Genomic DNA, 25,600 nt, shown 5'->3' on the forward strand with positions numbered 1-25,600 from the left:
ACGCAATTGGTCCGCATGCTGTCTGCAAATGGAACCATCTTCCAGGCAGACCCTATACATTTTGGGTCCCAAAGTCTCTGTGATGATAGCAGGAAGCCAACGAGTGTTGGAAGCGCCATAAGATCAAGTCCATACCTTTTGCTGGGCTGTAAACCAGGGAATCTCGTCGTGTTCGACCCTCTTGTCTTGGGACTGCCGTACATGTTCCTGGACCGTTTGAGGGCAGGACATATCCAAAACAGTCCATGGCTGCCGACCCAAAAGAAGTTCAGCTGGAGCTTTTCCAGTGGTTGCATGTGGTGTGGTTCTGTAAGCAGAAAGGAAGGAGTCCAGCTGCTGGGGTGACAGGGACTGTTGTTTACTTGTAGCCACAGTAGCTTTGAAATAGCGTTTGAAGGTCTGTACAAACCTTTCTGCTTGACCATTTGTAGCTGGGTGGTAAGGTGTGGTCAACTTGTGTTTGATGTTGTGGGCAGTCAGGAAACTCTGAAACTCCTGGCTTGTGAATTGTGCACCGTTGTCTGTGACAATTTCTCTGGGGTATCCAAACGTAGCAGCGAGATTTAACAGTATGGAAATCGTTGCCTTAGTCATCGGCTGGGTAACAGGAATGACCTCAGGCCACTTTGAATAGGCATCAATAATGATCAAAAAGGTGTGTCCTCTGATCGGGCCTGCAAAGTCCAAGTGTAGGCGAAATCAGGGAACCGTGGGCCAAGTCCAGGGCTGGACGCACCCTCGAGGAGGGTCTCTTGCAGTTTGTGCACATCCAGCACACGCATTCACATATGTCGTGATATCGGAGTCGAGGTTCGGCCACCACACATAGCCTCGGGCCTTTTGTTACATACGTGTGCCCCCGGGATGACCAGTATCTAGCAAGTCCAGAATGTGTCTCCGGAGGGTCTGTGGAACGATCACTCGGTCTCCTCATAAAACACAGTTGCCAGCCACAGTTAATTCCAGACGCCTACGGAAGTAAGGTTCATAATCCTGTGTGACAGTTGCAGGCCAACCGTACCGTACCCAGGAGAGTATTGTCTTAAGGAAGGTATCCTTGGCTGTATGGGCTGCTACTTCCCCGGAAGACAGAAAGGACAAGTTGGTGTAATGACAACTCTTGACAGGTGGAGAAGAGTCTGTTAATGTCCTTGTCAGACGGGACATGGCGTCCGCATTAGCATTGGCATCATGGCTGCGATACTGGATTTTGTAGCTATATGCTCCCAAGAATAGGGCATAGCGTTGAAGATGGGCCGCAGTCGACTGGGAGATGCCTTTGTCAGGGCTAAAGATCTGAAGGAGTGGTTTATGATCAGTCAGTATGGTGAATTCCCTACCATATAGGTAAAGATGAAAACTAAAAGGGAAAAGAAATTGAGCTAACCCTCGTGTGCCATAATCCTAATTGTGAACAAGAAAGAGACCGCTGATACAACCTTAGTTGCACAGCAAATATTTGGCGGACTTTAAAGGCACATACTGGACAGGCAAAATCATTTAGTTAAAAACATGTATATTTTATTGAGGACATATTTAAAATTAATCAAAAGAAAAGAAAAAACATATGTACATATTCAACATATTAAAATCGAAAATATATGTGGAGAAAAGACCTCCATATAGATTTAAATTGGATATACAGACATTGTGCGTAGTTCATTGCAAAAGGTAAGTATTGTTGTATTAGTCTGGAAAGGTTGACGCGTTTCGCTTTGCGCTTCTTCTGGACCTTAGACGTTTAAATACTCTTTTAGCAAAATAAACAAAATACATAATTAGTAACCAGTATACATTTATCAGATATTTATGTTTTGCATTTGTTCATATAGCGGCTAAAAGGATTAAATGCATTAACCAACCTCCTGTGATGCAAGAAACTGTGTAGTCCGTGGCAGATCAGCGACCAATGGGCGCTAATAGGAGGGGGAGGGGCATCCCACATTATATATATATATTTTATATAATAAAATAATAAAGAGTATATAACCTCTCAAGAATATTTTCTAGGACTGATATCCCAGTTAAACATTTATCACATAGTTACCTATGGTTCCGAATTAGTCTTGGATAGAGGACGGCAGCGCAGCGGATAACACAATAGGCAAGAAATAACCGCCTGACTGAAAAAAGAATATATCCATTTAGAATATATAGCTGAGCAAGGCACTAAATTGAGTTTCAAATTATTTTTTCGTATTTGCATTTACCTTGTGAGCGGTCAAGATTGAAATTCACAGCTCAGAAGATTGTTCTATTTCTCTAATGCAATAGAGGGTAAACACTCCCGATATTTTAAGATCAAAAAATTCCACTGATTTTCTTATATGATTTATAATAAGAGCCAAATAAGAAGTGAATATATAGAAGAGGTATCTAACAGGCAGGTGGCTCCGCCCCCATCTCTCTCTCCCCCCCCTTTGGGCCCTTCCTCCATCTACGGCCCTCCCCATCATTTGGGGGTTCAGGTTTATTCTATAAGGTATGATTCATTTACCTGTTTATATTTTCATCAATTATATATTCTATTAAACATGATGATATAATGCCATAAGGAATTCTTTGTTTTGGCATCAAATATGTTTATTGATATGTGATACATGTATAAATATTGCTTGATACTTTCATTAGTTTCTTTTTTGTAATTTAGAAATGTTCACTCTTGAAAAGGGTCTATCAGACTCCTGAAGAAGCCATGAAGATGGTGAAACATGTAGAGCTGACATATTCGAGTGCTTTCTTTTGCTTTTATGCTTTTAACCACTTTAGCCCCAGCCCTATTTCGGACACTTTTTGTTCACAAGTTAAAACCAGTATTTTTTCCTAGAAAACGACTTAGAACCCCCAAACATTATATATATTTTTTTAGCAAAGACTCTGGAGAATAAAATGTCGGTCATTGCAAAATTTTTTGTCACGCGGTATTTGCGCAGCGGTCTTTAAAACGCCATTTTTTTGGAAAAAATTTGAAAAATCACATTTCACTGCATTTAAAAAATACTAAACAGTAAAGTTAGCCCATTTTTTTTGTATATTGTGAAAGATGATGTCACGCCGAGTAAATAGATACCAAACATGTTACTGTTTAAAATTGCGCCCCCCCGTGGGATGGCGACAAACTACGGTCAATAGAGATCTCAATCTGCGACGCTTTAAATTTATTTAACGGTTACCAGTTTAGAGTTAGAGTGTAGCTCTTTTTTTTTAATTATTGCCCACGCTCTGGCGATCGCGGCGATACCTCACATGTGTGGTTTGAACAGCGATTTCATTTGCGGCTCGACTTGCGTATACGTTTTTTTTTGTGCGCGAGCTAACGGTGACGGGGACGGCTAAATTTTTTTTTTTTTTCCTATTTATTTTTTCTTTTTTTTTAAACTTTATTACAGGTTTTTAAAAAAAAAAAAAAATCTGATCACTTTTATTGCTGTCACAAGCAATGTAAACATCCCTGGTGACAGCAATATGTCGTGACAGGTACTCTTTATGGAGGGATCGAGGGTCTAAAAGACCCTAGACCCCTCCACTACACTTCCCTGTATGCAAAACGCCGAAAACGGCATTTTTGCATACAGCCGTTTTTCAAATCTGCCGCCTTTTGCAGCACAGTAACCCGGACGTGACGTCATGGACGCCGCCTCCGGGTTACGTCATCGGAGACCCGATCGATGCCGTTTCCGGCATTCATCGGGACTCCATCCAGCCGGCGGACGTGCCGGCTGGGTGCTCGGGGCTCCCGGTGGGACGGTAGCCCCGAGCAAAGCCGCGGAAGGCGGCGGGAGGGGGGGGGACGTCCCCTCCCGCCCCCCCGGGTAACGATCGAGCGGCTCCCGAGCCGCATCGATCGTTACCGACGGAAAGCCGACCGTCGGCTTCAAACAACGGTACCGGGATGATGCCTCTAGCTAGAGGCATCATCCCGGTATAACCCCGCAAAGTCTGATGACGTAGAGGTTACGTGACTGGTACTAAAGTGGTTAAAAGTATTGTCTTTCTTCATGTAATCTTTTGAACAAAATGTTGTATTTTTACCAAAATTCTAATTTTTCTCCATCTTTATAAATATTCTTTGCACTTTAAAAGTCAAATTTTCCATTCCCAAATCGTAGTTACTTATTCAGGGATGTGGTGTACAAATCAATTCATATCTCTGGCAATATATTCCATAAAAAGGTATCTAGCTATGTTTTCCTCACCATAAGATCATACATTTATATACTTACAAGCTGTGTATATATATGAGGAGAGCTTATAGCTCTAAGCATGGTAGTATGAGGCAGCGGAATTCAAGGAGGTGTACACCTATCCTAAGAAGCAGGGAAGGGGGAGGGTAATCCCACGTCCCATATTAGCTTCAGAAAGATTCTTGCCACTAGAAAAAAGGTAAAATGGATGTATATAATTTAAAAGGAATCGCCATAAAAATGTGGCCCATTCACTTTTTTCTAGTGGCAAGAATCTTTCTGAAGCTAATATGGGACGTGGAATTACCCTCCCCCTTCCCTGCTTCTTAGGATAGGTGTACACCTCCTTGAATACCGCTGCCTCATACTACCATGCTTAGAGCAATAAGCTCTCCTCATATATATATATATATATATATATATATATATATATATATATATATATATACACACAGCTTGTATATAAATGTATGATCTTATGGTGAGGAAAACATAGCTAGATACCTCTTCTATATATTAATTCACTTCTTATGTGGCTCTTATTATAGATCGCATAAGAAAATCAGTGGAATTAAAATATTGGGAGTGTTTACCCTCTATTGCATTAGAGAAATAGAAAAATCTTCTGAGCTGTGAATTTCAATCTTGACAGCTCGCAAGGTAAATGCAAATACGAAAAAATAATTTGAAACTCAATTTAGTGCCTTGCTCAGCTATATGATCTAAATGGATATATACTTTTTTCAGTCAGGCGGTTATTTCTTGCCTATTGTGTTATCCGCTGCGCTGCCGTCCTCTATCCAAGACTAATTCGGAACCATAGGTAACTATGGGATAAATGTTTAACTGGGATATCAGTCCTAGAAAATATTCTTGAGAGGTTATATACTCTTTATTTTTTTTCCAGACATGAAAGGTTTCTTCCCCTGCAGAAATTGCCAAATCTGCAAAGAAGCGAAGACAGTACGAACCAATAAGTTCTCATCCACTACCACTGGAAAGGAGTATGCTATTAAGGAGTTTATCTCTTGCCACACCAAGGGAGTTATACATCTCCTCCAGTGTGGTTGTGGCCAGCAATATATTGGGAGAACCATACGCACTGCTAGCATCCGGGTAGGGGAGCATCTCTCCAATATAAGAAAAGGATTCATAGGACATAGTGTATCTCTGCATTTTTCTAAATGCCATCACAAAAGTCCCAAAAATCTACAAATTATAGTGATTGAAAAATATACACCTCATTGGAGAGGGAGCAACTTAAAAAGATCCATTTCAAGAAGGGAAACCTTCTGGATCTATGAGATGAAGTGCTTCAGACCCTGGGGACACAACATCGAATGGGATATCAACGCCCATATAAATAATAGTTGAATCCTTGTTTAGTCTTTTATATTCCATTTTAATCTTTTAATCATTTTAGTGATAAATTTTTAGTTTTTAATCATTCAATTTTTTACCATTTTAATGAGCAAATAAATGATTTATTTAATATGTCTTTTAAAATGTTTTAACTATTTAATATTATTGTCTTAACCTGATTGTATCATTTAATTTGCACTTTATGGGACTCTATTCAGTCCTATGTTTACATTCCCCCATATTTCCTAAGGTTGCTTATGTATATTTTTGTATGTTGGCACAGGAAGTTGGAGGATTGTACACTTCCGGAGTCCCCACTCATTCTAATATAGACCGATCTACAATATACATTGGTGTATTATACCATGATTTTATACATTAGATTAATATAGATCGGGATGATTGGAAAGTGTTTCAATGTTTAAATGGTGGATCGATCAATGACAAGTGACTTCCGTACATACACTGCGGACACCGAAAGTGGTAATGATCCTGGAGCTTCTAAAGGGCGGATGTGGCGGCGCGCACGTCCCTCCTATCTCAGCAGAAGCCTTGTCAGAGGAAACGCGTCAGAGAGGAGGCGTGTCGCGCCGCCACAGACGTCACGCACAGCTCGGTCTGCAGCCGGGCTAGGCGGACTCATCGTTACTGTTGCTGATATTCCCACCAATTCATGTAAGTGCAATACCTTCCCTAATAAATCTATCTCGGGGATAATACACTATGGTCCGTTTATTCTTTGTCCCACATATGCTCACCCTGGGGAGCCAATAGGAGTACGGACTTATAGTGGGAGCGGAATACAGCCACTGGTATTCGATTAACTGAAAAAGCATCTACAACGGAATATTTTCTGCGCTTGGTTTACCTACCATTCGGTAAGAGGCTATTTTGCATCATACCACAGGGTGGTATTTTAGTGAAGTCTCCTCCTTTCCAACCTAGTGATCAGAGTTTTACTCTGCGTTCCATCTTATCCTATCTGGTAAGGAGGAAAGCTTGTTGGTGGCGGAATCTTCATTCACACAGCACCGGAAATATTACTTTCAGTTTTTCCACTACTTCATGTAGCACTTGGTGAAGATTTTTGGACTTTGTGGTCTTACATCAGTTTTTGCACGCAATTGAGCTTTTGCAGTATCACTAAGTTTTTTCATCACTTTATGTGATACTTGAAGTTTTTTTTGGACTTTGTGGACTTATATTTGCTATTGCACTCATTTGAGCATCACTGGATCACCATCACTTTGATTTATATACTTTTATTGTATATGTTTATGTATTTACATTGTGCATTTTGTCACTTTGGTTATCATTTAGCGCACCTCATTTTTCATCATTTATTTCACTAGGTATAGTTACATAGTTAGTAAGGTTGAAAAAAGACATCAGTCCATCCAGTTCAACCTATGATGCGTGTGTGCGTTTGCTTTTTACCGTACATTGTATACCCCTGTATGTTGTGGTCTTTAAGGTGTCCATCTAATAGTTTTTTGAAACTATCGATGCTCCCTGCTGATACGACTGCTTGTGGAAGAGAATTCCACATCCTTACTGCTCTTACAGTGAAGAACCCCTTACGCACTTTAAGGTTAAACCGCCTTTCCTCTAGTTTTAGTGAGTGGCCACGTGTCTTATTGTATCTCCTTTCTCTGAATAGTTTGTTCCTTATGCTCGGGTCACCAGTACAGTATTTGTACATTGATATCATATCCCCCCTCAATCGTCTTTTCTCCAGAGAGAAAAGGTTCAGTGCTTGTAGTCTTTCCTCATAGCTGATGTCCTCCATTCCCCTAATTATTTTTGTTGCCCTTCTCTTGACTTTCTCCAATTCCAGCACATCCTTCCTGAGGACCGGTGCCCAGAACTGGACAGCATACTCCAGATGTGGCCGGACCAGAGTCTTGTAGAGTGGGAGAATAATCTCTTTATTTCTGGAGTGAATCCCCTTTTTTATACATCCCAGTAATCTGTTGGCTTTGCTTGCGGCGGCTTGGCATTGCATGCCACTGCCAAGCTTGTTGTCTACCAGTACCCCCAAGTCCTTTTCCATCCTAGACTCACCCAGAGGTTCAACCCCTAGTGAGTAGCTTGCTTTCTGGTTTCTGGCCCCCAAGTGCATTACTTTACATTTTTCTACATTAAATCTCATCTGCCATGTAGTTGCCCACCCCGTTATTTTGTTCAGGTCTGCTTGCAAGGTTTCCACATCCTGCATAGAAGACATTGGCATGCCTAGTTTAGTATCATCTGCAAATACTGAGATTGTACTCCATATCCCCTCCTCTAGATCATTTATGAACAAATTAAACAGGATTGGTCCCAGGACAGAACCCTGGGGGACCCCACTTTCCACATCCGCCCAATCCGAGTACTCCCCATTAATCACCACCCTCTGCACTCTCCCCTGGAGCCAGTTCTCTATCCAGGTACTCACCTTATGGTCCATACCTACCTTCCTTAGTTTGTACAGTAATCGTTTGTGGGGAACGGTGTCAAAGGCCTTTGCAAAGTCCAGATACACCACATCCACAGGCTTACCTTTATCTAGGTGGCTGCTCACTTCATCGTAGAAGGTTAATAGATTGGTTTGGCAAGAACGATTTTTCATGAATCCATGCTGATTACTACTTATAATACCGTTTTTATTACTAAAGTCTTGTATGTGGTCCCTTAACATCCCCTCCAAAATTTTGCAGACTACAGATGTTAGGCTGACCGGCCTATAGTTACCTGGGATATATCTCGGCCCCTTCTTAAATATTGGTACCACGTTGGCTTTTTTCCAATCAGCTGGCACCATACCCGTCTGTAAACTATCCTTAAAGATCAAGAATAATGGTCTAGTTCAGGTAGCAGCTTTAATTTATCAGCGCACCCTTAATTTACACTATATACTCTTTATTGTTTTATAATATAGGTGGGCTGCCCCCCCCCCCTCCTCATAGCTCCCATTGGTCGCTGATCTGCCACAGACTACACAGTTTCTTGCATCACAGGAGGTTATATTACATTTAATCCTTTTAGCCGCTATATGAACAAATGCAAAACATAAATCTCTGATAAATGTATACTGGTTACTAATTATGTATTTTGTTTATTTTGCTAAGAGAGTATTTAAACATCTAAGGTCCAGAAGAAGCGCAAAGCGAAACGCGTCAACCTTTCCAAACTAATACAACAATACTTACCTTTTGCAATGAACTACGCACAATTTCTGTATATCCAAATACATCTATATGGAGGTCTTTTCTCCACATATATTTTAGATTTTAATATGTTGAATATGTACATATGTTTTTTCTTTTCTTTTGATTAATTTTAAATATGTCTTCAATAAAATATACATGTTTTTAACTAAATGATTTTGCCTGTCCAGTATGTGCCTTTAAAGTCCGCCAAATATTTGCTGTGCAACTAAGGTTGTATCAGCGGTCTCTTCCCAGGTAAAGATGAAACTTCTTAATTGCCCATATGAGCGCCAGAGCCTCTTTGTCAATGTGAGAGTAATTGCTTTTTGCTTTAGTCAAGGACCTGGAGGCGAATGCCACAGGTTTCTCTGACTCATCTGGTAAAACGTGAGATAGTACAGCCCCTAGACCATAGGGTGAGGCATCACAAGCCAAGGTGAGAGGCCTTTGGAGGTCATAGTGCACGAGCATGCGTGACGCCAACAGCTTTCGCTTAGAAACTTCAAAAGCACTTTGGCATGCAGCCGACCAGTTCCATCTGGAGTGTTTCTCCAAAAGCTTGTTTAATGGAAACAAAGTGTGTGCTAGATCCGGCAGGAATTTGTGGTAATAGTTCAGCAAGCCCAGGTATGATCGCAGCTGTTGGACGTTGGTTGGGGCTGGAGCTTTTACTAAAGCATCAACTTTGGCTTCCGTGGTGTGTATACCCTCTGCATCCACAAGGTGGCCACAAAACTCCAATTTAGGTACCATGAATTGGCATTTCGCTAAGTTCACTTTTAGACCCTGCTCTTGGAGTCTGGCCAACACAAGCTCCACGTTACGCTTGTGTTCCTGGTTCGTCAGGCCCGTGATGAGCATGTCATCTAACAGGCACTGTGTGAAAGGAATGTCCGCCAAAATCTCATCCATTTTGCGTTGCCAAATGGCTGGGGCGGAGGCTACCCCAAACACCATCCGATTGTATTCATACAGTCCCTTGTGAGTGTTGATGGTTAGAAACTTGCGGGACGAAGGGTGGACCTCAAACTGTAAATAAGCTTGCCTGAGATCAAGCTTGGTGAACTTTTGACCTCCTGCAAGAGAGGCAAAAATGTCATCTACTCTAGGTAGGGGATACTGGTCTATCTCCAGTTGAGAATTTAGTGCCATGCGGAAATTGCCACAAATGCGTAAGTCCCCATTCGCTTTCTTTACTGGTACAACTGCTGATGCCCACTCGCTGTGCTCTACCTTTGAGATGACACCTTGTTCCTCCAGCCGGCTTAGTTCAGCTTCCATAACTGCTCGGAGTGCGAAAGGTACCGTCCGAGCTTTGAAGAACCTAGGCTGGGCATTGGGTTTCAGCCTGAGTCTCACACAGTCATGCATTATTTTTCCCAAATGGTGATCAAAGACTTGTGGGAATCGCTGTTTCAGGGGTTCCACCCATCCCTCTTCATCCCCTGATGGGATGGTCACGGTGTTGCAGGGGTTAATGGCGATGTCTGGCATGCCAAAGTGAGCAATCCAGTCTCTCCCAAAGAGAGGGGGTCCCCCATGTTCTAGGATATATAATGGCATTCTTTTCGTCTGACCCTTGTAGGATACCTGTACTTTCACGTAACCCAGTGGGTGGAGTATCTGCTTTGAGTATGTCTGCAGTTTGATTGGTGTTGGACAGACAGTTGTTCGGATCAGAAGTTTTCTCCATTGTTTCTGGGTGATAACTGAAACTGCTGCTCCTGTGTCTACATCCATCTTGAGTTTCTTTCCTTCCACGGTTACCTCTACAGTCATTGCTGAGGGTGCTAAATGCATATGATTTATGTCCAATCTGTGGAGCACTTCCTCATGCTCTGATTCCGATGACTATGTATATCTTCCCACCATATATGCTTTTGTCCTGGTGTTCAGAGGTTGTTTATTTTGCACCTTCTTACTACGGCAGACTCGTTTCAGATGGCCTGCCTTACCACAATTATGACAGAGCTGATCCTTAAACCGCCAGACTTTGTGATCATGGTCTGTATTCCCACAACGGTAGCAAGCTGACTCCCGGTTTGGTGAGGGTCTATATTTACAGTTAGCTGCAGTCGGCTTGAGTGCTGTTCTGAAAACTTCCTTTTTAACCTCTTCCCTTCTGCTCTGGGGGTTCAATGCCTCTGTATCTTTCACAGCCATTTCCATCAATTGCCTTTGTAAGGGTAAGGTCTTCCTCTGTTAACAGTCTCTTTTGGTTAGACTCACTATTTAGTCCCATGACAAACTTATCCCTCAGTGCAGTCGGTAAATACTCCCCAAAAGAACAGGTTGAGGCTAGTCTGCAAAGGGCGAGCACATAAGCCTCAATATCTTCACCTGGCTGCTGCTGCCACTGATAGAACCGGAATCTGGGTGAGAGGATGGCCAAAAAGTTAGAGGGGCTTTTAAACTAGGGAATGGGGGGGAGGGTACAGATGTAGAATTAGCCAGTGGAAAGCAAGTTTCAGAGGGCAGAAATGGGGGCATTAGCGGTAGGGTGTTCGGAGCCCCTATACCCAGGGTGGGTACGGGGAAAAATCAAGAGAGCAGCCTAAAAACATCAAAATTACGAGGCTTATATACCAATGCCAGAAGCCTGGCCAACAAGATGGGAGAGCTGGAGCTGCTGATGTTTGAGGAGGACTTAGATTTTGTGGGGATAACTGAGACTTGGTTTGACAGCTCTCATGACTGGATGGCGACCATTCAGGGGTATTCCCTTTATCGCAGAGATAGAGAGGGTAAAAAAGGGGGAGGGGTATGTTTGTATATTAAGAACAGTATACAGGTAAATATGAGGGATGATATTAATAATGGAGCTATGGATGAGGCAGAATCCCTATGGGTAGAGCTTCAAAGGAAAGGCACGGTGGGGAAGGTAATATTGGGCGTATGCTATAGGCCCCCAAAACCAGAGGGAGGAGGGTGAGGTGGACCTCATGTTACAGATAGGATTGGCAGCAAGGATGGGAAATGTCATTATAATGGGGGACTTTAATTATCCTGATATAGACTGGGCAGAAGGAACCGCGCATTCAGCCAAGGCTCGGCAGTTCCTAAATGTTTTGCAGGACAATTTCATGGGTCAGATGGTGAATGCACCGACAAGAAACAATGCGGTACTTGACCTACTGATTACCAACAATACAGACCTGATCACGGATATAGAAATACGGGACAACTTAGGGAACAGTGACCATAGGTCAATTGGTTTCAGTATTAATTACAGTAATAGGAAACACAAGGGTAATATAAGGACACTGAATTTCAAAAGAGCCAATTTCCCTAAACTGCGCTCGCTGCTAGAAAATATCAAATGGGATAGAACCCTGGGAAAAAAGAACACGGAGGAAAAATGGGAGTGCTTCAAGAGCATACTTAACAAGGGGGTGGGCCAGTGCATTCCACAGGGAAATAAATTTAAAAGGAGCAAAACTAAACCCTGGGTGGCTAAACTCCAACATAAAAATGTATATTAGAGCTAAAGAAAAGGCCTTCAAAAAATACAAGACTGAGGGGTCATTGGCAGCATTTAAGCATTACAAAGAGTGTAATAACAAATGTAAAGATGAAATCAGGGCGGCTAAAATAGAACACAAGAGACATATAGCGGAGGAGAGTAAAAAGAACCCCAAGAAATTATTTAAGTATATAAACAGTAAGAAAGCGAGGCCAGAACACATTGGCCCCATAAAAGATGATAAAGGAAAAATGGCCACTGAGGACAGAGAAAAGGCGGAAGTGTTAAATAATTTCTTTTCTTCAGTCTTCACAAAGGAATCGGGGGGCTACACGAACCCCGCTTGTAAGGCCGAACTAAATAATACACCTCAGGAAGTGCCGCCATGGCTAACAGAGGATAGACTTAGAGCTAAACTAGAGAAACTTAACATAAATAAATCCCCGGGACCGGATGGCTTGCACCCAAGGGTTCTAAATGAGCTCAGTCAGGTGATTGCCAGACCATTATTCTTGATCTTTAAGGATAGTTTACAGACGGGTATGGTGCCAGCTGATTGGAAAAAAGCCAACGTGGTACCAATATTTAAAAAGGGGCCGAGATATATCCCGGGTAACTATAGGCCGGTCAGCCTAACATCAGTAGTCTGCAAAATTTTGGAGGGGATGATAAGGGACCACATACAAGACTTTAGTAATGAAAACGGTATTATAAGTAGTAATCAGCATGGATTCATGAAAAATCGTTCATGCCAAACCAATCTATTAACCTTCTACGATGAAGTGAGCTGCCACTTAGATAAAGGTAAGCCTGTGGATGTGGTGTATCTGGACTTCGCAAAGGCCTTTGACACCGTTCCCCACAAACGCTTACTGTACAAACTAAGGAAGGTAGGTATGGACCATAAGGTGAGTACCTGGATAGAGAACTGGCTCCAGGGGAGAGTACAGAGGGTGGTGATTAATGGGGAGTACTCGGATTGGGCGGGTGTGGAAAGTGGGGTCCCCCAGGGTTCTGTCCTGGGACCAATCCTGTTTAATTTATTCATAAATGATCTAGAGGAGGGGATATCTAGTACAATCTCAGTATTTGCAGATGATACTAAATTAGGCATGCCAATATCTTCTATGCAGGATGTGGAAATCTTGCAAGCAGACCTGAACAAAATAACGGGGTGGGCAACTACATGGCAGATGAGATTTAATGTAGAAAAATGTAAAGTAATGCACTTGGGGGCCAGAAACCAGAAAGCAAGCTACTCACTAGGGGGGGAACCTCTGGGTGAGTCTAGGATGGAAAGGGACCTGGGGGTACTGGTAGACAACAGGCTTGGAAGTGGCATGCAATGCCAAGCCGCTGCAAGCAAAGCCAACAGAATACTGGGTTGTATAAAAAAGGGGATTCACTCCAGAAATAAAGAGATTATTCTTCCACTCTACAAGACTCTGGTCCGGCCACATCTGGAGTATGCTGTCCAGTTCTGGGCACCGGTCCTCAGGAAGGATGTGCTGGAACTGGAGAAAGTCCAGAGAAGGGCAACAAAAATAATTAGGGGAATGGAGGACATCGGCTATGAGGAAAGACTACAAGCACTGAACCTATTCTCTCTGGAGAAGAGACGCTTGAGGGGGGATATGATATCAATGTACAAATACTGTACTGGCGACCCTAGCATAAGGAACAAACTATTTAGAGTAAGGGAATACAATAAGACACGTGGCCACTCACTAAAACTAGAGGAAAGGCGGTTTAACCTTAAAGTGCGTAAGGGGTTCTTCACTGTAAGAGCGGTAAGGATGTGGAATTCTCTTCCGCAAGCAGTCGTATCAGCGGGGAGCATTGATAGTTTCAAAAAACTATTGGATGGACACCTTAAAGACCACAACATACAGGGGTATACAATGTACGGTTAAAAGCAAACACACACATCATAGGTTGAACTGGATGGACTTGTGTCTTTTTTCAGCCTCACTAACTATGTAACTATGTAATCTTTCTGCAATCTCTAGTGGTTTAGGCTGGAAGTGATTCCCTAACAGTGGCAGGAGCTCTGCCAAAGTCTTAGTTGCTGTTTTTTCAGGCAAATAGGAGATCCCTAAGAGTGTCATATGTCCTAGCACCAACCAGTGTCAGAAATACTGCTACTTGCCTGTCGCCTGGGATGGCATTTGCAGCAAAATACTGTTCCAGTCTCTCCATCCAGGAACTCCACGATGTCTGTTCTCCATCAAATTCACTTAATGTCCCGATCAATTACATTTTCCTGCTGGGCTCTGTGGGTGTTTGTATCCAGCTGACAATCCAGAGTTTTTTTTTTTCTTCTTTTCTCACACAGATATTAACCTTGTAAATCCCGTCCTCGTCACCACTGTTATATTCTCCGTGTTGTGAGAGACACAGGACTCTGGTCTGGAACAACGGTTGTTTATTCAGTACTCTCTGTACAGCATTACAGGACAGCTCTGTATATCAATACATCTCTTACATGTCTCTAAGATGGCCACTCTGCCCCTTGAACCAGCCTTAAAGTGACAGTACATGTGAAACCCTTCAGGTATAACAGGATTCATCCTCAAAGTAGCGGTAAGTTTGAACGGCTGAATAGAAAAAGCCATGGCCCAAATGTTTTCCATTGCTCTTTACCACATCAGGAATGCCCCATGGATTATCACCCTACAAGGTTTTGTTTGGGAGTCAACCAGAGACTGAATTGTACTTTCCTCAGCAGCTGTCATCTTTACATTCTCAGCTGACGGAGTAGGTACAGTCCCGGCAAAGGGAGCTCCAAAAAGTCCATCATAGGTTTCGGGAGTCTCTCACGGACCCGGACCCTGACACGATGACCAGTGTATATTCTATTCAACCAGCTGACTGGGTCGTTGTGAGGAAAACATCAAAGGACAGGATTGGAGCGGAGGTATTCTGAGTCATACCCGGTTCAGCTGACAGCGCCGATTTCTTTGGAGCTTAACTGGATCCATGCCAGCCACTGCAAAAAGCTGCTCAACCCTTTTACCAAGATTAATGGCTGGTAACTTTCTGTTATATTTGATCCATATGATTGAAATACTGCTGCTATTGTCTTTTGCAGATATAGTAAAGTCCCACTCACTGGAACAGTAGCATGATCACTATCAAATATGGTTTTTATAAACTATATTATATAGGACTCACTCTAACAGGTTGGGAGAGAGTGCATGCTTGTGAATTAGCATGGCCAAGCCCATGAGAATCCATGTGGCCGTCATGTTGCTTTGTTTCGCTTTCACTTAACAGTTAAGAGTCTCAAGCACACGGCCGTATTTCTCCATAAACATAAACTCCCCTTTTCTATTGTACTTTTGAATGTATAAATGTCTGTGATTGGTTGTGTTGATGCCACCACCCCTGTAAACCCCTTTTGTTCTCTGACTATAAAATAAACAAGGAGGTAAGAGAATCTTCAGTTGGCATCGATTTGACACAGCATGCGCTTGTTTCTTTCTTTGTTGCCGAGCAATAGGATAAGCTTATACAAAAGAGCTGTACATTGTACTTTTCAGTACAAGGGATTAATGGTGCTTGGCGCGTATTAATATTCACAAGTGCGCTTTTCAGCGCAGCAAAGTTTTCAGCGCACCGAGCGAATTTCTATGCTCCAAACTCCATTAATTTCCACAACAGTAATGGCGAGCCAGGAAGTTCTAACAGAAGGTTTCTAAACTTCACAGCGGAAAAACAGAGGGGAGTGAGTCGGGTCTGGTGGAACAAAGGCTTGCCGTGTGTGGTAAGACACCTCATTTCAGTTTTTGAAAATGTGCTGCTTTAGACCAAAGCTTACTTTCTTTGTCTGCTGTGGAAGTTAGAAACAGCTTAGCAAAGGACCTTTTCTTTTGCAGCTTTTGTCCTTTTGTAGAACGATGGGGTGTTTTGTATTAATTTTTGTGGCTGGGGTCAAGGTCTATTAATTGGGGAAGAAACCTGTATATCAGTCCTCTACAAGGTTCCCAGTTAATACAACCTGGGGTTGTGCTATATGTGTTAAATATTTCCTTTTAGTATCTCTGTTGTAATATCAGGTTCGTTCGATAGGATAGCAATAGATTATCAGTCGGTGTTAGTTTTGGCAGCAGATACCGCGTTTTAGTATAACAATCGGTTTGTGTGCTGGAATTGGTTTTTGGTGGCAACTCGTTTATTACTGAAACTGGTGGCTGTTTTCGACGCTGAAGTTTGAGTTGAGCATAGACCTCCCGGTTTTGTACTGGGTTTCTGTTTTAAGTGGCAGATTGTGTTGTGCAGCTGAAAATCAGCATTCCATAAAGATTGCTATTGTCTACACTATATTTTGAATACCGTTGATCGTAAATCCTGTCATGACCGGAAGTCGTGGCGGCGCTCCTGGGCAACAAAGTCGCGGCCACAGAACGCTCCACAGTAGGTCTCCCTGCGACATGACACACCCCATATAGAGGCGTGTCAGAGCTCAGGAGAGATGTAACAGCATGCAGAGAGGCCCGGGCCAGAGTCCTGCCCCGAGACCCACAGTATTGGTGTCATACCACAGGTATGAACTGATTCACTTTTTGCACAGTGTTTAGACATAGGTTATCTTTTTTGATAAATGCATTTATCTACTTTAGTATTTTTTTACCCCCTGCAATGATGTAATTTTTGTATTGACTGCATCTCGATTTATCCATTAGTGGTAACGATTTTTGCGCTGTCTCTGAAGAAGCCTCTTCTCTGGCGAAACCGGTGAGCATTAGGCGCAGATAGGATTTTATGTGACATAACTCAACTGTATATGTGCAATTTTGTATTTTGATTCATAATTGTGTATTGATATGTGTTTTAATTCAATAAATAAACATTTTTATATTACCTCTGTTGTTAATTGTGGATATGGATTGGTATTCCAAGCACCTTTAAAATCCCAGATTTTCTTTTTATTATCTTCTTAAATTATGGGGATGTTGATGCTTTAATTACTGTTCACTGACACCATTCACAACACAGAGTTATGTGATTTTTGGACTGTATTTCAGTTTTAAGTGGGGTTTCCCCAAAGGGTTAAGGCAGTGCTGGAAAATAATGGTGGCCACACAAAATAACTGACACTTTGGGCCCGATTTGGACATTTTTACTTTTGTTGCCAGTGGTTTACACATGAATGGCTGTGTGTTGAGTTATCTTGAGAGGACAGCAAAAAACCTTATCAGTTCATTGCAATTTCTCTGCTTTCCTCAATGTAGGATGAGATCAGTCTTGAGCTGCAAGACAACTTGTGCCTCTTTGGTGGTTTAGGTAAGCCACGGCCATGGCGTTGCTGGACTGTTGGATCAGGAAAACCCTTGAGAATGTCCGTCTACCACAGAAGGGACTGCCAAATGGCTTGCAGCTCCAATATGTTCATAGGAAGTTCAGCCTCCCTTGGATCCCAAGTCGTCTGTGCCATGACTTTTCCTAGCACTTCTCCCCAGCCAGACAGGCTGCCATCTGTAGTGAGAACAATTACGTTCAGCATAAGGATGGAATTACAGATGACAGACTGACCCTCCACCAGAGTGGATAATTCTTGGCATTGGGTGATAGACACATAAGATGGTCCAGGAATAGGGCTGACCTATTTTAGGCAGACAGTGGCATTCCATTCCCTGCAATATTCTGAGCATATGGGACAGCCACAATCAAGGCCACCAAGACACCCAGGAGCCTTATGGAAGCTTTGATAAGGGACTCAAGGGACGCCAAGTCTGCTTCCACAGGAAGAAAAGATCAGGATGTGTAAGTACGCATTATTGACACTGATCCATGGCAAGAATGCTTCTGGCCTTAGTGCCACTATAATTGATCTGGGGGATACCATTCACAACTTTGTGACATTCAAAAAATAATTTAACTATTTGAGGTACAGAATGGGTCTGACTGCCCTCTTTACTTGGGAAACTGTAACCAGGATTGATATGAAACCCCTGATATTTCTTTCTCAGGGACCAGTAGCACAACTCCCTGAGCCTGAAGTTGGGATACAGCTTTCAGTAAGTCTGCTCTGTGCAGAGGAGACAAAGGAATTCTTACACTTCACTGGACGCAACTCTGGAAACAAGACACTTACATAGTTACATAGTAGGTGAGGTTAAATAAAGACAATAGTCCATCCAGTTCAACCTGTGTAGGTGTGTGTGGCTGTAATCATCTCGCATACCCCTGAATGTTCTGATCCTTGAGATGTAGGTCTAGTAGTCTTTTGAAAGCCACCATACTACCTGCAGAAACCACCTCTTGTGGTAGAGAATTCCACAATCTTGTAGCCCTAACAGTAAAGAACCCCCCACGTTGCCTGAGGTTAAAACGCTTCTCCTCTAATCGCATTGTATGCCCCCGATGCCTCATGCAATCCCTTCGACTGAACAGCTTTTTTTCTAAGCCTAGATTCCCATTGAGATATTTAAAAATTGCTATCATGTCCCCCCTCAGGCGTCTCTTCTCCAGGGAGAATAAATCAAGCGACTGCAGACGCTCCTCATAATCAAGGTCCTCCAATCCCCTAATTAGTTTAGTTGCCCTTCTCTGGACCCTCTCCAGCTCCAACACATCCCTTCTGAGGACTGGTGACCAGAACTGGACAGAATACTCCAGATGAGGTCGGACCAGAGTTTTATAAAGTGGAAGGATTATAGTCTTATCTCTGGAATACATCCCTTTCTTTATGCATGCTAATATTCTGCTAGCCTTGGCAGCTGCCGCTTGACATTGCATGCTGTTGCCTAGTCTATCATCAACCAAGACTCCCAGCAGATCCTTCTCCATTTTTGATTCTCCCAAGGGTTCGACTCCTAACGTGTATTGTGCTTTTATGTTTCTAGTCCCCAAGTGCAAAACCTTACATTTCTCCACGTTAAACCTCATTTGCCATGTCGTTGCCCACTCCGTTATTTTGTCCAGGTCATTCTGTAGGATATCTGCTTCATGCTGTGCTGTTATTGCCCTGCCTAATTTTGTGTCATCTGCAAAAACTGATATTGAACTACTGATCCCGTCTTCAATGCTGTTTATGAATAAATTGAACAAGGTTGGTCCTAGGACTGAGCCTTGGGGGACCCCGCTTACTACCTCAGACCAGTCTGAGTATGCGCTGTTTATTACCACCCTTTGGACACGCCCATTTAGCCAGTTCCGTATCCAAGAGCAAACCCTGCTGTCGATACCTGCAGACCTCATTTTATAAATTAAGCGCTTATGGGGAACTGTATCAAACGCCTTAGCAAAATCTAGGTACACCACATCCACTGGTCTGCCCCTATCTAGCTCACAGCTCACCTCCTCATAGAATGTTAAGAGATTGGTTTGACAAGAACGCCCATTTGTAAACCCGTGCTGGTTACTACTGATGATGCTGTTGTCCTTAGCAAACTCTACAATATAGTCCCTTATCATCCCCTCCAGAAGTTTACATACTACTGTCAGACTGACAGGCCTATAATTTCCCGGTATATGCCTCTGACCCTTTTTGAATATCGGAATCACGTTTGCTTTCCTCCACTCCCCTGGTACATCTCCTGTCCTAATACTGTCCGTAAAGATCAGGAACAGTGGTCTGGATATAACCTTACTGAGTTCCTTGAGTACTCTCGGGTGTACGCCATCCGGGCCTGGTGATTTGTTTGTGTTAAGTTTGTCCAGCCTTTCCCTGATTTCACCCTCTGTTAGCCATAGTGGCAAGTCCTGTGTATTACTACTAACCATACAGTCATGGTCAGTGTACCCCTCCGTTTCCTGTATAAAGACTGACAAAAAAAAAGCATTCAGCACGGTTGCTTTTTCAGTGTCCTCTGTAACCATCATCGTTAATTATGTGTGCAATATGCTCTGCCCTAGTTTTTCTGCTGTTGATATACTTAAAGAATTTCTTTGGGTTTTTTTTTACTATCCTCCGCTATTTGTCTTTCAAAGTCTATTTTAGCCATCTTGATTTCGTGTTTACACTTCCTATTTGCCTCCTTGTATTGGTCGAAAGCCAATACTGTGCCCTCTGATTTATATTTCCTGAAGGCCAATTTTTTTTCCCTAATAAGTTTTTTAATGCTACGGTTTAGCCAGCCAGGTTTGGCTTTGTCTCTTCTAAATTTATTTCCCATAGGAATGCACTGCAAGATGCCTTTGCTTAATATGTTCCTAAAGCATTCCCATTTTTCCTCTGTGGTCAGGGATCCCAGGGTTCGGTCCCAGTTTACCCTTTCCATCAACGAGTACAATTTTGGAAAGTCCGCCCTTCTGAAGTTAAGGGTTCTTATGTTCCCCACTTGCCTTGCTATATTGTTATTTACGCTAAATGTGATCATCCTGTGATCGCTAGAGCCCAGGTTGTCCTGGACTCCTACCTCCGAGATTAGGTCTGGGTCATTAGTGATCAATAGATCCAGGATTGCGTTTTCTCTAGTAGGAGAATCCACCAACTGTGACATGTAATTATCCTGTAAGGTTTCCGTGAATAGACGGCCCTTATGCGAGTGTGTAGTCCCCTCTCCCCAGTCAATGTCGGGATAATTGAAGTCCCCCAATATGATGACTGATCCCAGCTTTGCCACTTTACCCAAAAGTGCTAAAAATTCCTGCTCTACCTCCTCCCCTTGTTTAGGTGGCCTATAGCAAACCCCCACAATTACTTTGCCTACTTTGGTCGGGCTTATCTCTCCCTTCAGTGGGGGGGAGCTTCAAAAAAGGGTTTACCCTCAGGTGGACCTCTGTACCTTGGATCTGTAAAGCACCTGTCGGAAACACACACGCTGCATGAAGTTACCTAAATGTATCACCAGTGCGTCAGGACCAGTGCAGTTGCAACAGTACAGGCCAGCCCTGCTCTCATTTTTGTGTGGAGTTTGGGTACAGTTCCATAGCACAAAGATGAGAGGCACTGATCCAGAAAACTGACACCCTCTGCTGCAGGGGCTTGATGAGGTTCGTTACTAGTTTTGATAAAAGTATTCATAGCTGCTACTAAAAAAAAAAAAAAAACTTCTGTCTCACAGAGAAATGCATCAACTACAACACTAGCATTCAAAAAAATAATGGAGGATTACATGGAGGCAGGGGTTATATGGAGGATTACATGGAGAGTTGGAGACAGGGGTTATATGAGGGAGTGTAAAAAACCTTAGGTGGCTTTGCCTGTGTCCAATCGCTTGCAGTTGCTGCAGATTAACCCACCTTTCTTCAGACATGTGTTCTGTACTGTACGATAAAGTAATATCCCAATATATTGCATTTTTATTGCAGGTTACAAAATGTAGAAAGGACCAAGGGGGTCAAGAAAACTAATGTAAAGTACCTTAAAAATTGGATTTTTGACTTACCGTAAAATCCTTTTCTCTTAAGCTCATTGACAGACGCAGTCCTCTTTGATTAATATCAGTAGGGTTATATTGCCCCCTACAGGAGTAGGACACTAGGCAGGAAAAACGTTCTGGCCACACCTTAGGGGCAGTCCCAGGGGTATATCCTCTCACTTCCTGCTACAGGATGTCAGTTATGTAACAAAGCAGTGTCAGAGAATTCAACCCAACCCAAAATAGAGGGGCGGGTACTGCGTCTGTCAATGAGCTTAAGAGAAAAGGATTTTACGGTAAGTCAAAAATCCAATTTTCTCTGTCGCTCATTGACAGACGCAGTCCTCTTTGATTAATATCAGTAGGGACGTCCCAAAGCAGTGCCACAAATGAGGGGTGGGATAACAGAAATCTAAATCCAATCCAGAAGGCCCAACCGCAGCCAACCAGAAGTATCAAGGACTCATCGAGCAAAAAGATGAGACCCAAGTGAAAAAACCAAACACTCGAGGTAGACCAACGGTCTCCTCAAACAGCGGCCTGCAGAACCTTGCAGCCAAAAGAGGCATCCGCCGATGCCAGCACATCAACCTTATAAAATTTTGTAAAGGTATGAACCGACGACCAGGTAGTCGCCTTGCAAACCTGAAGCACCGACGCCTGATGGCGGAAGGCCCTGGAAGCACTAAGCGCCCGAGTGGAGTGCGCCTTAACAGGGAACGGAGGAACCCGACCCTTAATAGAATAAGCCTGTACCACCGTCTGTCTGATCCATCTGGAAATAGTCGCGGCAGACGCAGGCAACCCCTTTCTAGGGCCATCCGTGATCCCAAAAAGTGAATCAGTCTTACGAAAAGAGTCCGTAGTAGTCAAGTACACCCTGATCGCCCAAACCACATCCAAGGAGTGTAACGCAAACTCCCGAGGATGACTGGGCTTAGGACACAGGGAAGGTAGCGCAATGTCCTCATTCAGATGAAACTCTAAAACCACCTTAGGAAGGAAGGATGGATTCGGACGAAGAACCACCTTATCCCTATGAACCACCAGATATGGGGAACGACAGGACAATGCAGCGCGGAGCTAGGGCCTGCACGCGCTCGTAGGCCGGCTGGGGTGACCACTGGATCTCAACATCCAGCCCGTCGCAAAGCTCCAGCATAATTGCTTGAAGATCTCACAGGAACAAAAACTGGAGAAAAAAATCTAACTAAAAAAGATTTATCTAAAAAAGCTTGCCAGGACCAGAGATCCCAGCAAGGAACTTAGGTCCTTACTCCTGACTAGGCAGAAAAAAACTGACATCCTGTAGCAGGAAGTGAGAGGATATACCCCTGGGACTGTCCCTAAGGTGTGGCCAGAACGTTTTTCCTGCCTAGTGTCCTACTCCTGTAGGGGGCAGTATAACCCTACTGATATTAATCAAAGAGGACTGCGTCTGTCAATGAGCGACAGAGAAACCTTCTTGTTCTCATCTTTTTTTTTTTTCCATAGTCCCTCCTTCATATTTTATATATGAGGAGGCAATTTAAATACATACATAACAAGACAAAGACATTTTCTCATATGTATTTCAATGCACATAAAAAAAGAAGAAAAAAGAACTTACAACACGGGCAAATCTTTGAGCTTCTGCTACCCTTTCATTCAGCAACATCACTTCTTCTTCTTGTGTAGGGAAGGCTGGAAGCTTTTTACCAATTATATGTTCAATCCTTTGAAAGAGCTCAACATCATACCTTGGAAATGCAGTACAGAAGTTTTAGTTAAACAATCTTTTTACAGTTTTAATTAAAAAAAAAAAAAAATATATACTGTGTCCAAAAATGAATAACATTTCAACAATATCAAATCTAGTGCACCATTCAAAAACGTAGTGGTCCCTATCTTCTTTTCACTGGCTAGGTAAACCTCATTATTAAAAGTTATTAATGCTTACTTACAGTCAGGTCCATAAATATTGGGACAGCGACAATTCTAATCATTTTGGCTCTATACACCACCACAATGGATTTGAAATGAAACAAACAAGATGTGCTTTAACTGCAGACTTTCAGTTTTAATTTGAGGGTATTTACATCCAAATCAGGTGAACAGTGTGGGAATTACAACAGTTTGTATATATGCCTTCCACTTTTTAAAGGTACCAAAAGTATTGGGACGGATTATCAATCAAATCAAACTTTCACTTTTTAATACTTGGTTGCAACTCCTTTGCAGTCAATTACAGCCTGAAGTCTGGAACGCATAGACATCACCAGACGCTGGGTTTCATCCCTGGTGATGCTCTGCCAGGCCTCTACTGCAACTGTCTTCAGTTCCTGCTTGTTCTTGGGGCATTTTCCCCTTCAGTTTTGTCTTCAGCAAGTGAAATGCATGCTCAATCTGATTCAGGTCAGGTGATTGACTTGGCCATTGCATAACATTCCACTCATTTCCGTTAAAAAAAACGATTTGGTTGCTTTGCAGTATGCTTCGGTCACTGTCCATCTGCACTGTGAAGCGCCGTCCAATGAGTTCTGAAGCATTTGGCTGAATATGAGCAGATAATATTGCCCAAAACACTACGGAATTCATCCTGCTGCTTTTGTCAGCAGTCACATCATCAATAAATATAAGAGAACCAGTTCCATTGGCAGCCATACATGCCCATGCCATAACACTACCACCACCATGCTTCACTGATTAGGTGGTATGCTTTGGATCATGAGCAGTTCCTTTCCTTCTTCATACTCTTCTCTTCCCATCACTCTGGTACAAATTGATCTTGGTCTCATCTGTCCATAGGATGTTGTTCCAGAACTGTGAAGGCTTTTAGAGATGTTGTTTGGCAAACTCTAATCTGGCCTTCCTGTTTTTGAGGCTCACCAATGGTTTACATCTTGTGGTGAACCCTCTGTATTCACTCTGGTGAAGTCTTCTCTTGATTGTTGACTTTGACACACATACACCTACCTCCTGGAAAGTATTCTTGATCTGGCCCACTGTTGTGAAGGGCGTTTTCTTCACCAGGGAAAGAATTCTTCGGTCATCCACCACAGTTGTTTTCCGTGGTCTTCCGGGTCTTTTGGTGTTGCTGAGCTCACCGCTGCGTTCTTTCTTTTTATTTCAAACTGTTTTTATTGAATTTTTCAAAACAATACAGAACAAGTAGCATGCAAGCTACCACAGTGGTACCTATAGTAGAGGTACGTACAACAATGCAGATGAGGGAACAAAAGTCATAAAAGTAATAAAAGTCATAAGAATAATAACCACAACAGCAATTGAAACATTTGCAGGATGTTAGCAGCGACTGATCTTACTCCAAAATTGATGTTAACAAGGCAGAGACAGCTCGGCAGAACAAGTAGAGGCAGCAGCAACCAGTTGGTGCATAAGTCATGCTTAGAACTCCGTGCCCTTCTTAACACCTCAACAATACAAAGCATTTGTCATGACCATCATGTTAGGACTGTGGAGGCCATATGAGTTGAACACTCGAAGAGAGCACCGATATACCGGAGATATCCGTGCTCCTCGCACCTGAGCACCCCTACCGGGATCCAAACTGTGCTCAGGTGCGAGAAGTGTGTATGGGTAGTTGCTTTCCAGCATTCCAGAGTATGGTAAAGAACATGTCAAGGTAGACGTTCAGAATAGATCAGAGCTTATTGCAAAATGCTCCATCCAGTCAGACCACGGTTTCCAGTGGGCAGATAGTGTTCACAGAACGGTTTTTGAGGGAAAGTGAGCTTTCAAATGTGTGATGTGTGTTAACAAGGTCAATGACTCCCGCTATACCTGGGGGATCGGCTTGTTTCCAAGCAAGGGTTATATTGAGCCTGGCTGCCAATAGGATGTGGGTCACAGCGTGTCTACAATGGGTAGGAACCTGTTCAATCTCTAGATTTAGCAAAGCCAGACCAGGCTTGATTGTGGTTGGGCAGTTTGAGACTTCCGCTATTATCCTGAAAACCTAAATCCAGTAACGAGTAATTTTTGGACAAAGCCAAAGTATGTGAAATAGAGTACCGTCATGTCCACACATACGCCAACATTTACCGTCGTTCTGAGGGTCGAACTTGCATATTCTGTAAGGCGTGAGGTACC

At 42.9% G+C, this 25,600-nt stretch overlaps 1 protein-coding gene across 1 annotated transcript in view; it reads right to left on the reverse strand.

Moving 5' to 3' along the window:
* DDX47 (DEAD-box helicase 47) overlaps window positions 1-25,600 on the reverse strand; it is a gene marked incomplete at its 5' end in the record, with an annotated part of 626,288 nt that overhangs the window by 93,030 nt on the left and 507,658 nt on the right. The window contains one exon of the mRNA XM_082265706.1: window positions 23,118-23,247. Coding sequence (XP_082121832.1) covers window positions 23,118-23,247 — 130 coding nt within the window. The remainder of the gene's footprint in view (window positions 1-23,117; window positions 23,248-25,600) is intronic.

This window comes from Pelophylax lessonae, assembly GCF_965119305.1.
Source record: "Pelophylax lessonae genome assembly, chromosome: 8".
Classification (NCBI taxonomy): Eukaryota; Metazoa; Chordata; class Amphibia; order Anura; family Ranidae; genus Pelophylax; species Pelophylax lessonae.